This window comes from Agelaius phoeniceus, chromosome 2 (assembly GCF_051311805.1).
Source record: "Agelaius phoeniceus isolate bAgePho1 chromosome 2, bAgePho1.hap1, whole genome shotgun sequence".
NCBI lineage: Eukaryota > Metazoa > Chordata > Aves > Passeriformes > Icteridae > Agelaius > Agelaius phoeniceus.
The window spans coordinates 26,512,212-26,524,785 of NC_135266.1; the positions used below are offsets into that span (position 1 = coordinate 26,512,212).

Below are 12,574 nucleotides of genomic sequence, written 5' to 3' on the forward strand. Positions count from 1 at the left end.
CCAGGACAAGAAATGTGGGAAAAGGTTGATTCCATATTTACAGGTCTGCTATGAAAACTTGATTTAAATCTTCTTGCACCAAGTATTATTGCTGTAAGGCTAGTAAGTGCAATATTTAACCCTATATTTATGAGTGGTAAAGAATACCACTGATTTAATTTTATCTTTGCCTTGGTATTATGCATGTCGATAGAGTGCAAATGAAAGGGAATGTTTATCAGTTGTCCAGTATAATCTCAATTGTACTCTCTATCCTGAGATCTAAAACCAGATCAGGATAATTGTCTACCCCTCTGCAAAACCCTGAACAAAGACCATTCACTAAAGTCTTAAGGCATGAATGATAGAACCTGAAGCTCTCTGAAAACATACACAATTCAAAAATGTACTTTCTAACCTTAGCATGAAAACACTGAGAAGGTGAGGAAGATAAAACTGAACTAGGAGATTGGGAAACAGTTTAACTATCTCATGCAGAATTTACACTGTAGATTGTTCAAATAATGCAGAGTATCAACTCAATCACAAAAGCTTATCAGCAGGTAGGACACAATTGATCATACTCCATTATTAGGGGAAAACATTGTCATTGTATGGTACATACCATGCAGTACTGAACATCCTATAACCTGTTTTACCAACAGAGAAGGAAGTTTTAATGTTCATTTAGGTAGCGAACTGAACTAGGAAAGGCAGCAAATTTCAGAGACCTGAAAAACAAGAGATGTTACAGTATATATGTATACACGCACTAGAGGTTCTCCTTACTCCTAAAGAGAGTCCAGTCTCAAGGAGAAAGTAAGTAGTAACCAGCAAATAAAGCCTCATTTTCATTTAGATAAGGTGCTCGGCACTATAAAACCATCCCCGATGACCCCTCAAGGTAGAATAATTTCTATTTACCATGATCCACAAGATTTCTCCTCTATAACATTCCAGTGAAAATGCTGGTATTTGTGATCAAATCACCTTGCAGAAAAAAGGGTAAAACGCCAAAAGAAATCAGTACTAATAATTGTTGCACAAAATTACTTTTTCAAACAAATCTGGGGTTTAGATTTTTTTTAATACAACAGCCTGCTTAGGAAAGCCAAGGAGATGAAGGAGAGCTGATGGCTGGCTCTGGAAGCACCGAGGACGTGGCCGCCGCAGCGCTCTGTGAATCCCCCCAAGAAAGGGGGGACAGATTGAGGCCAGTTTCAGCCGAGGTCCCTGGTCCGGAGCGCGGATCCAACAGGTTCCAGTGCTGGATGTGGATGGGACACACGGCCGGGAGCCGCCCGGGACGGCGCTTGCTGCGGGCCCGGCTGTGCCCAGCGCCGGGACCACGGCAGCTTATTGAGGCGCGATTCACTTCCCCTCCTCCAAAATAAAAGGTGCAATTAAAACCAAACCAAAACAAACCCCCACGCTGCCTTGGGCTGTGAAAAAATAAACCAAAAGAAGAGCAGCCACATCCCCCCGACTGAGAAATCCCGCCGCGGCTGTCACCCTGTCCCGGCGCTTCCGCTATTTCTGGGCAGGGTGAAGCTGCGCGGCTTCAGTCTCACCCCGCCCGAGGGGGTGAAGACTTCGGCTCCCGTCTGTCCCGTCCCTCCCGTCCGTCCCGTCCCCCCGTCCGTGCCGTGCCGGGAGCGGCACCGGCGGGGCCGCCATGTCCGGGCGCCGGCTGCTGCTGCTGCTCCTGCTCTGCGCCGCGCTGCCCGCCGGGCTCCGCGCTCAGGGAGGCGGTAAGGCGGCTCCTTTCCATGGTTTCGGGAGGGGGGAATCTCCCTTCCCAACACTCCTGGGGGCAGGCGGGGGCCTGCCGGGTGAATGCCGCAGGGGTGCCGGTCGGTGCTGCGGGCCGGGGCACCGGGACAGTGCCGGGGAAGGGGAGCGGGCACCCCACGGCTTCCCCGGCAGGTTCGGTTCCCACACGGCCGAGGGCTTAGCAGCACCTGTGCCGACCCGGCACAGCGCCGTGCAGCGGCGAGCTGAGCTGCGGGGGCCGGCAGCTGCCGTGGGCATCGCGGGGACGGTGTAGGAAGGTGGGATTGCCCGCCGCTCGCAGCCTAAGGAGCTCCCTCGTGTGTGAGGGGAAACGCGGCCGAGTCGCGGTTGGGTGCGCTTGGCCGTGGAGGAGCTGGGGCACAGCGAGGAGCAGGTCCCGCTGCCCTCTTGTGCCGCCGGAGTCAGCGCCTAAGTCCAAGGTAGCATCAGCAAATAAGTTTTCAAAAGCTGTTAACTCTTCCTGCAGTGAGTCAGACTGCTTGGGGTTTAAAACAAGGTCTTTGGCATGTTTCTGGAATATCCTGCTTCGGTTGACCAATGCCTGTTGCTTCTTGATGTCTCTAAAGAAGGGAGTATGATGGAGAGCTTGGGAAAGAGAACGAGCAGCCTCAGAAAGAGGCTAGTTCAAGTCTGCAAAAACATCCGCTAATCCGGGTGGCGTGAAAGCAGAGGAATACAGGGGTGATAACCCCACCGGCTGTGTCCTGTCCATTTCCTGTCGCTGAAGAAAGGGATTTGAGGACAAATAAGATAGTGTAGTGGGTGAATGAACTAACAGTTGCTGAGCTGCAAGTTAAAAGTACTTTCTGTAAGCCGTCCTTGAGAGGAGCCTTTTCAAAGTAAGTGGGGCTTCAAATTATGTGAGCATTGCTTAATATAAATAACACAATCAGAACTTGCCTCCCTGAGGAGGAGTTCACCAATTTCAGTGAAAGCAGAATAAGTCTCCTCTGTGCTCACTTGGAGGATATTAGGGTATATAATTACTTTTAGCAAGTTTATTTATCATGGAATTAAGCTGCATGAAGAATGCTCCAAAAGGAATGTGCAAGCCTCCCAGTGAGCATAAGTCATTGTCCTTGAAGTCACATCTGTAGCACACTCTTCTACACTCCAGCCTAAAAAATACTGTAAATATAGGAAATATTGCAAAGTATTTCCTTAGTGTAAATTCCAGGTGCTAGAACATGATTAAATGCCAACTTCCAAACTCTTCACACTTTCCCAGAACATATACTCTTTATAGGGTAATTAGCAATTTACTTAATCCCGGGAGGTCATTTTTCCCCTGCCCTCGGCACTGGTGAGGCCACAACCTTGAGTGCTGCATCCAGTTCTGGGCCCTTCAGTTTGGGAAGGACGTTGAGACACTTGAGCACATCCAGAGGAGGCAACGAGGCTGGAGAGGGGCTGGGAACACAAACCCTACAGTGAGGAATGACTGAGGGAGCTGGGGGTGTTTAGCCTGGAGAAAAGGAGACTCAGGGGCGACCTTACCACTCTCTACAACAGAAAGGTGGCTGTAGTCAGGTGGGGGTTGGTCTCTTTCTCCAGGCAGCAGCTAACAGAACGAGAGGAACACAGCCTTAAGTTGCACCAAGGGAAATACAGGTTGGATATTAGGGAAAAACTTTTTATGGAAAGAGTGATAAAGTACTGGAATTGTCTGCCCAGGAAGGTGGTGGAGTCACCATCCCTGGATGTGTTTAAAAAAAGACTGTATGTGGCATTCAGTGCCATGTTTTAGTTGAGAATGTTATGGCATGGGTTGGACTCAATGATCTTGAGGGTGTCTTCCAGCCTAGTGATTCTGTGATTCCATAATCTTCCCAGCATTCAGGGAAAGTCATTCTATTCAAGACTGAGTCTTGAGCAGGAGCAGCAGAAATATAAGCCCTCATTGGCAACCTTTTCAAGATTAAAAAGTGTAGGAGACAATTTTGGGGTCCTACATTTTGTTCTGAGGCTACTGATTCTCAGAGAGACTGCTCTGAGAGATCTTGGGATGTATCAGCCTGTGTGAGGGCTAACCTCACAGGTAATGTTGTGTACAGGTAGTGTGGTCTGTTTTGGCTTTGTTTCTACTTCACTCATTTGTCGTGACTCTTTTCCACCACCAAATGTTACCCACCTGTATAATTTTTCTCTGCTATCTAGTATTCATCAAGAAAGAAAATGCTGACAAGTTCTTGGAAAGAACAAAACGTGCTAACTCTTTCTTAGAGGAATTGAAGCAAGGGAATATTGAAAGAGAATGCGTTGAGGAGCGCTGCTCAAAAGAAGAAGCAAGAGAAGCTTTTGAAGACCAGGAGAAAACTGTAAGGATGAACTAATATGAAACATAGGTCTATATATTTCATGTTTAAAAATTACTATTCATGTCCTTTGAGCTGGTCATCAAAACTCACAGGTTGTTCCCAATCACTTAACACAAATAGTGATTAACTGTGGGTGGAATTGCTAAGGCAGTAATCATCCCATAACAGTCTTAATGTAGCTCTTGCATGGCCATCCCAGGTTAAATCCTCCATCCTTTTACCCGTTCTGATCTGTTTAATTGCCATTGAAAGTTAATTGACGTTCAATGGCTTTGCTGCTATCAGTGTTGAAAATACATTCACCCTATCTGGGTTACATCCCTGAGTGCCATCACTGTGGTCAGGGCAGTCCCTAAGTGCCATGACTGTGGGAAGGCTGAGAAGGCAAATGCTGACATGGAACCTCATGAGGGAATTTTACTGAATTTATCTCAAGCAGCTTTGCTTGTCGTTTTGTAGCTCTTTTTAATTGAGAGAATGTATACTGATAACAGTTCATAAATGCCTTAATGTTGACTGGAATTAAGTTTGTATGACTCTTGTGTCACCTGCCCTACCCCAATGGCTTGCTTAACTTTAGACAGAAATGTGATTTCCCCAAGCAGAAGAGAAAGTTAAAGAGATGGGGGAGCTGTGTGCACTGTAAGTAGAAAAGATGGTTTTGCAAACATAGGCTGTAGCTATATGGCTGTTTAGAACTACCCTGAAACCGAAGCTAAGGCCAGATTCACTTCCCTTTAGCATTATTTGATGGCCAAAATGTTCTTGGAGTGACCCTGAGGTGTCCTGGGTGGGGAGTCCTGGTGCATCACCAGTGTACCTCCAATCATAAATGTTGACTTACCTGTAGCAGAACTGGCACAGCCTGTTCTGCCTGGTGACCAGATGTCACTGGAAAGGACTGTCCTGCACAGACAGCATCCTAGAGTCCTCAGCGCAAATGAAAAGGAGAACACAAATCAGACAAAATATTTTTAGATGTCAGGATTTGTGAGGTCCTAATTGATGGGAGTATGGGGTGGGGATCAAGACTGAGAATTTGGCATTATGGGAATATAAGTAAATTTGGTCAAAATTGGTGGAAAGATAATTCTGCAAGAAATCAAGTGGCTTACACTGAATGGGTGACACTGGAAAAACTCTAAGGAGGTTCAGATATTTCTGAAAATTGCATGGGACTTGCTTCTGTAGAGCTAGGAACCATATGGATCATATGGTTTTAAGTTATTAAATGGTAATAGTGGGCTGCTAGGCACTGTATGTATCTATAATGTAAATATTTCCTTTAACAATTGTTAGCTGCAAGTATCCTGTGTATGAAAAGTCCAATATTTTTCTGAGGAATTTGGTAATTCTTATCTAACTCTATTTCTTTTTCTTCTCCATTTCCCACACTTACCTGTAGGAGGAATTCTGGAACATCTATGTAGGTAAGAAACACTCTGTGTTTATTTAGAAGATTAAGCTTCCTTATTACAAGGTTTGAAAGGATGCACCCCTTAAGTAACCCCTTCCTGCTCCCTTGCTTCCTCTCTTTTTACTCTGGGACACCGTCATGTTGTGTTTCCTCTGAAAAAGGAATCTGATTTACTGCCTGCAGTTGCTTGAACCCAATTGCTTCATTTGAAGGCAAGGTTCAGCTGTCTCCAGTTGCTGGACTGACTTTTGTCCTCTCAAAAGAATAACAGTGGTCCTTTGCACACAAAGGACAGTGAGGAGCAGAAACTGTGTGTGGGACTGCCAGATAGTTTTCCTTCAGAGGGGCAGCCCCAGACAGGAGAATTCAAGATGCAAAGAGTCACAGATGAGAGTGTGTCTTAAATGCCCTAACCAACACAAAGTTAAAATACATTGCATAGTCATTTGCCAGTTTCTTGTCACCTTCCATGCCAGTGTTGTTGGTTCTTGTCTTAAAGAGCATTTTTTGGTTGTGTGTTTTGCAGGACTGTTTGGCATTCAAGGAAAATATGCCAATGGATCCAATATGCCAGTAGATACTACCTAACAGTTTTCTGTTTTTTTGTCTAAATATGTGAGTTTTATTTATTAGGGTTCTAGTGTTTGTAAGCATTGTGCAGGGACAGATTTTATTGTATTAATGTTTGATAACATGTTCTCCAGAAAGTATATGTCCAGTTTGCACACTGGGTGGACTGCATCAAAAATGTTGGCCAAAGACAGCTCAGCTTTGTCTTTTGGAATCTGCAGAAAAATGAAGACAGTTGCCATGAAGAAGACACAGACTTTCACAATCCCCTAAGCACAGGATGAACTCTGCAACCTGCAGACTAAAATTTCAAGCAAAGCCTGTGTCAGTGTTACAGTAAAGAGGATTGCAATATTTTAAAACATTTTCTTATGAGAATACAAGCAGCAGAATATCAGTGCCAATGCTCTTAGCAGAAGTCTTAGTTTTCATACATTTTAAGCCACAATCCACAAATGCTTTATGAGTGTTCAGAAGTATTGAAAACCACAGCTATGTTCAGCCAAGTTACTAGAACAATTTGTTCTTACTTCCTACTTTAGTAGGGTATTCTGCAATTTGTGCAATATTGATATAAAACTCATTACCACAGCTGCAACTACAGTGTAGGGTAAGAACTAAATAAGTATGTTTTCTAACAGTAGGATGCTGCTTAGCTAAGACCACTACAGAACAGAGTGCTATGGCACTGCAGAGGAGGCAGAAACCAGAAGTTATGATGTAGGCCTTCAGTCTGTCTTTTTTTTTTGGTTAATGTTGGTCTTGTCTTCCCTCTGTTAAGCATGGACATCAGTTTCCAGAGCTTCCATGGCTGGAGCATTTGTAGAGTTCTATGTTTTGGCCACATTCAGGTAGAAGATGGATCTTGATGTGTGGGTGCAGTACACAAAGCCCAGCAGCTGTTCCATGACAGGCAAAGCTGCAGCAGATGAGGTTATAGTCCAGAAATCCCACATAGGGAGCAATGCTGGATCCTTAGGATGAGTTGCTTCTTGCAAGTTGTTTCTGCTATGGACATTGCTGTTTCAACTGCTCCATAGAAGGGCAGAACAAATGGTAAAATAGGGGGATAAGAGCATGATATATAAAGCAGCAAATTATCGAGTGTCATTTTTCTGGATATCTTGAATTGTGTATGAAACAGAGCAAAAACTATAGGGAAATGCAAGGGGCCAGAAGTTCAGTATCTTTAGGCAGCAATTGCAATGTGGAAATGTCCTGTCAGCTCTTAGAGGCTTCACTGTATGTATATTCTGACCACAATCAAAAAATACTCTGAGTTGGAAGGACCCACAAAGATTATTGAGTCATTGATCATTCACAAATGAATGGCCCATACAGAGATCAAATCTGCAACCCTGTCCATATGAGCACCATGCTTTAACCAGCCGAGCTAATTTCTTTACCTTCCCACAAAAAAAGGGCTTGTGTGCACATCCTAATACAGTGGCCACCAAAAAGAGATTGCAAAACTGAGGATATCAAGATGAATCATTGCAGGTTTGGAATGATTGTGTTTATACTGTTTGTTCCATCTGGAATGTGGCAACTCACAGGACCTATGTTTTGAAAGGAAGGATGAAAGATGGCTTAAGAAAACTAAGAGCCCTTCTGTGGCCACTGAAAATGCTTGCACACTTAGAGTAATTTGGATTTGGTTTGTTTTTGTAGATGGGAACCAGTGCAGTTCAAATCCTTGTCACTATGGTGGCCACTGTAAAGATGGAATTGGTTCCTACACTTGCACGTGCTTGGATGGTTATCAAGGCAAGAACTGTGAATTTGGTAAGTTTCTGCTTTAGAGAACCATGGCGGTGAACTTCCCAGGGAGCTTTGTAAGGAAGCATGTGTTGCATGGAAATCCTTCCTGAGGCTCACTTCTGTGGCATAGAGCTGCCCCTGTGACAGGGGGGGTATCATTAGCCCAGAAGTAAGAGCAGGAGTGTGGAATTGAAGTTCAGTCACAGGACCAAGGGGCAAGATGAGGAGTTGGGAGTTTTTAGGGCAGGAGGGAGGAATTGTGTGAGGATTTCCACAATTATGTTCTGTGTTAGTGTTTTGTTCGTTGTTCCCCTGACAATTTGTCTCTGCTTTTTGAGCTCACCATGCCATGGCCACTGGGCCCACTTGGACCTGGCAAGTACAATTGGTGTGCTGGATGTGGCTGCTTTGTAAGGCACAAGCTGATGTTCAGCACTCACATGAGTTATTCCTCAAGGGTGCTTCAGGTGCTTGGCAGGTGGGGATACAGATCCCGTTTAAAGAGGGTGTTTTGTTTTGGAGAACTTCCAGATCTTCTGTGAAGTCAGTGTTTATGTCCAGTTTTTCTGCCATCATCTCTTTTATAGTCATACCAAAGTTCTGCAGAATAAACAACGGGGACTGTGAGCAGTTCTGCAGCGTCCGAAGAGATGGGCAGAAGGATGTGGTGTGCTCCTGTGCAGATGGGTATGTTCTAGCAGAGGATGGCAAACACTGTGTTGCAACAGGTACGCAGCCATGAGATAAAGCAATAGCAGTGGTTGGTGAGACTTGTTTCACTGTTAAGGGGTGTCTTGGTTTGCAGTTGAGGAATGTCTTTTGAATCACCAGTATCCTACATGACATAGACTCAAGAGTAAGGCTAACTGATTTATATTTCAAAAGCTTTCCATTTGTGAGGTGCTATGGTGGAGTGGATCAAAATGTACATGATTTTGAACCCTTTGCAAGATGCCTCTCAGCAAATTACCGCAGTAAATTCCACTGTTGCCAAGAAGAAAGTCATTGCATTAATAATTCATTTTCTTAAATGCTTTTGCACATCACATAAATTAGCAACCTGCAAAACTTTTCTTCTCTAAACCTTTCCTTTTATAGAAACTGAAAATGTTAGGTAATTATAATCAGCACTATTTACACATGTACATTGTAGCACTCATGAAAAGACTTGTCAGAGGTTGTCAAACATATTCTCATGTTGTTGTTGTTCTTAAATCGTTTTAAAAAATAACAAATTGCTCTTGTGACCCATATTACTTCACTCTGTTTCCTTGTAATTTCCAATAAGTTTTCTCTTAGCTTGGTGCTTCTTTCCATGTCTAATTTTATCATTCTTCTCTTGACAGTAAAATACCCTTGTGGAAAAGTTTCTGTGGTGAGGAAGAAAAGGTCTTTTCTTTTACCCACTGACCACAGCAATGTAACAAGTGATGAAGAAGACCCTCCTCCATACGAAATGACCACAGAGGAGAACTTTGTAATTACCACAGAAAGCCCAACACCTCCACCTGACAACAGAACAAGCAGCAAAACTCCCTATGTCGATACCAGGATAGTTGGTGGGGATGAGTGTCTTCCTGGCCAATGCCCATGGCAGGTGAATGGAGGGGGCTTTGCCCTGCCTGTGGGCAGAATGTGTCCGAGGGAAGGGGAGCAGAGGCTCCTTCCAGCTGGGAGCCTTCTGAACATGACCCATGTCACGTGCAGCGGCAGTGAGACGTGTCTGAGCTGTGTGACCCTGGGCACTTGGATGTGCTGTTCTGCAAAGTGCAGCCTCACGGGGTCAAAACAAAAGGCTGCGTGCCATTTCAGGGGGAACTGCCTACCCTATCCCCAGAGAGGACTTTGGGTCATGCTGTTCTCCCAGGCCATTTTTGCAGGTTACATTTTGGTTCTGTCTGAGACCATCCACCCAGGCAGCACACCTGAGAGCAGGGTGATAAAGCAGATATAGCCAGCATTTTAGTTCAGAAATACAGCCTCATGTCTCAGTTTCACCCTTGAGTTTGGGTCAGCCAAAATGAATTCCTGTATTTGAACATTGTTTGGGGGGTAAGTCCAAGGGATGTGGTGATCAGGCATCTGCACTCTGCCTGCTCAGTCAGTCAATGCCTGAGGGACGTTACTCAGCACCAGCAGTGAGGTAATGTGGAAGGCAAATGTTTTAACTTCACATAGAGAGAATCAGGACTCTGTAGCAGTCAATCTGCAGGCTCTGCATGTGGGAGTGCAAGGCTAGGAGAGACGTGGAGGGCCACATACATGTTGCAGTAAGCAGCATCTCTGTAGTGTGCAGAGAAATCAGTTAGCGCTTTATAGCTCATCAACATTAAATCGCGCTTGTTCCTTGTGCACTTACTTTTTTTATTTCACAGGCTGTTCTGTTAAACGAGGAAGGAGAAGAGTTTTGTGGTGGAACTATTCTGAATGAAAATTTTATACTTACTGCAGCTCATTGCATAAACCAATCCAAAGAAATCAAAGTTGTTGTTGGTGAGTGATTATTTCTTTTACTCCTCTGAGGTGAGAGTAGCTGTTCTGCCGAACCTTCTGTGCCTTAAATCTCCCATGAGATGTACTCGTGATTCATTAAGCTTTGTTACCTTTTTGCTGCTTTTTATAATTTCTTGTTATTCTGACCATACTTCTTTGTAACAATAGGTGCCTCTCTTTCTTCTCTGCCAGATAGCTGGAAGGGATTACAGTTAAATATTCTAGAAATATTGGTTATCTATGTGTTCAGCAGAGCAGTGTTTCTGCAGGGAGCTCATCATTCCTGGCACTTCAGAATCATCCAGAGTTGTTCCTGCAAGAACCCTCAGGAAAGCTCTGACTCATTGAATAGAGCAGACAAGAACAAACTCAGATTTCCCATTGCTTCCCTTTTGAGCCAGCTTCATCTTTGCACTGTCCAAACCCTGTTCTCTTCTCTAAGCCAGGCTCAAGCTCCTGGAAGTGCTTCCACACAAAATTGCATGAGTTTAGCTGAATCAGCATATGCCTTTCTGTAAACTGCTACAAAATCTCCACAGACCTAATCTCAGGACCAAAGCCAATCCACTTGCTGCTAAGAAATGTTGCCTGTTTACAGTTTCCTTCTGTGGTCTAAGGTCCTGGACAAAGTACTCAGAATGAATATACTACTCTCTTCCTCTGTCCTGAAATTCCTATACTTTCTCCACATTGATGACCCTTTTAATGCTCTTGTGCAGGTGAAGTGGACAGAGAGAAGAAGGAGCAGTCTGAATCAATGCACACTGTGGATAAAATATACGTTCACTCCAGATTTATTCTTGAGACTTATGATAATGACATTGCCTTACTAAAGCTGAAGGAACCTGTCACATTTTCAGAGTATGTCATCCCAGCATGTCTCCCCAAAGTAGACTTTGCTAATGAAGTTCTGATGACACAGAAGTCTGGGAGGGTTAGTGGCTTTGGGCGGGAATTTGAAGGCGGGCGAACGTCCAAAAAACTGAAGGTGCTCGAGGTGCCCTATATTAATAGGAACACTTGCAAGCAATCCACTAACTTAGCCATAACTGAGAACATGTTCTGTGCTGGTTATGACACAGAGCAAAAGGATGCTTGCCAGGGAGACAGTGGTGGCCCCCATGTGACCAGATACAAGGATACTTATTTTGTTACTGGAATTGTTAGCTGGGGTGAAGGATGTGCAAGGAAAGGCAAATATGGGGTCTATACCAAACTCTCCCGGTTCCTGCGCTGGGTAAGGACAGTCATGAGTTTGTAGTGGTGCTGTGTCCCTTGATCCTCCTTGTTACCTGCCAAGGTGTAGGATTGGAAATGGAAACTTTCTTTTCCTGCATATCTGCTAAGTTGGTTATGAGATCTCTTTAAAGTTATGGTCTGCTTCCATTTGTATTATTCCTGGCTTTAAAGCACAACTCTGAGGACTGTAGGGGTCTTTGGAATTGGTTGAATGAGGGAATTTCCCCAAGCAAAAAGGCTGCTGAGTGGGGTCTTTGGCTTCTTTTCATTATTTATCAATGGCCATTGTGGTTCCTATCAGTTGTCACGAGTGCTCCTACCAGAGGCTTCTAAATATGTTCTGAAGAGTCACTAGTCATGATGAAAGCAGGAAAGGTGGGAGTCACTAAATCCTCATATTGCAGCCATCTGGCTCAGCAGGGAGTTTATCCTTACTGGAGTTGTTTAGCTTCTACCTTCAGATGTGTTCAGAAGATGAAGGGAACAGGAGATCTTGCATGGATAAAGCTGAGACACAATTAATTAATCAATATGTGATGCTAAATAATCACTCATTCCACAAAATGGCCTGTTCAGATCACAGCAGCTCATTAAAAAGGGGTTTTGCTTTATAAGTATTCTACTTCTAGTTTGATTTGTACACTCTGCTCATCAGAATATATATATATATGTCCATATTCAGTGTTTTTTGTATCTTGTTCTGGATTGTGTATTGCTGAGGATTGGAAAGCTCCTTGCATGTGTATTGTTCTAGATGTTTCAGTTACGTGCAATATTGATGTACACCAGCATTTGAAATAAAGCATTCTCTTTTTTTTCTCCTTTGGTTGGGTTTTTTTCTAACAAAGCCCCATTAGCCTCTAACCCCCTTACAGTTCCAATGGCTTTTCAAAGCTTCTCTAATCTCTTATGTTCTGTGCTCTGAGGAGCACTGAACTTCCTTAGGCCCCTGCTCCATCTCTCTCAGGCTTTGAGCTGGTACTGGCTCGTTTCGCACAGCAGG

The 12,574-nt window shown here is 44.2% G+C and overlaps 1 protein-coding gene across 1 annotated transcript; it reads left to right on the plus strand.

The window, feature by feature from the left end:
- Window positions 1-983: 983 nt before the first annotated feature.
- Window positions 984-12,392, plus strand: F10 (coagulation factor X). The gene is made up of 8 exons (XM_054654707.2): window positions 984-1,730; window positions 3,931-4,091; window positions 5,497-5,521; window positions 7,750-7,863; window positions 8,427-8,567; window positions 9,186-9,436; window positions 10,215-10,332; window positions 11,052-12,392. Exons 1-8 carry the CDS (start codon window positions 1,655-1,657, stop codon window positions 11,591-11,593), a joined length of 1,428 nt encoding a protein of 475 aa, XP_054510682.2. The 5' UTR covers window positions 984-1,654; the 3' UTR covers window positions 11,594-12,392.
- Window positions 12,393-12,574: the final 182 nt, after the last annotated feature.

Coding starts and splice junctions, on each gene's coding strand:
- F10 (XM_054654707.2), top strand. CDS start 1,655: ATGTCCGGGCGCCGGCTGCTGCTGCTGCTCCTGCTCTGCGCCGCGCTG. Junction 1,731..3,930: donor GCTCCGCGCTCAGGGAGGCG/GTAAGGCGGCTC, acceptor TCTGCTATCTAG/TATTCATCAAGAAAGAAAAT. Junction 8,568..9,185: donor CAAACACTGTGTTGCAACAG/GTACGCAGCCAT, acceptor TTCTCTTGACAG/TAAAATACCCTTGTGGAAAA.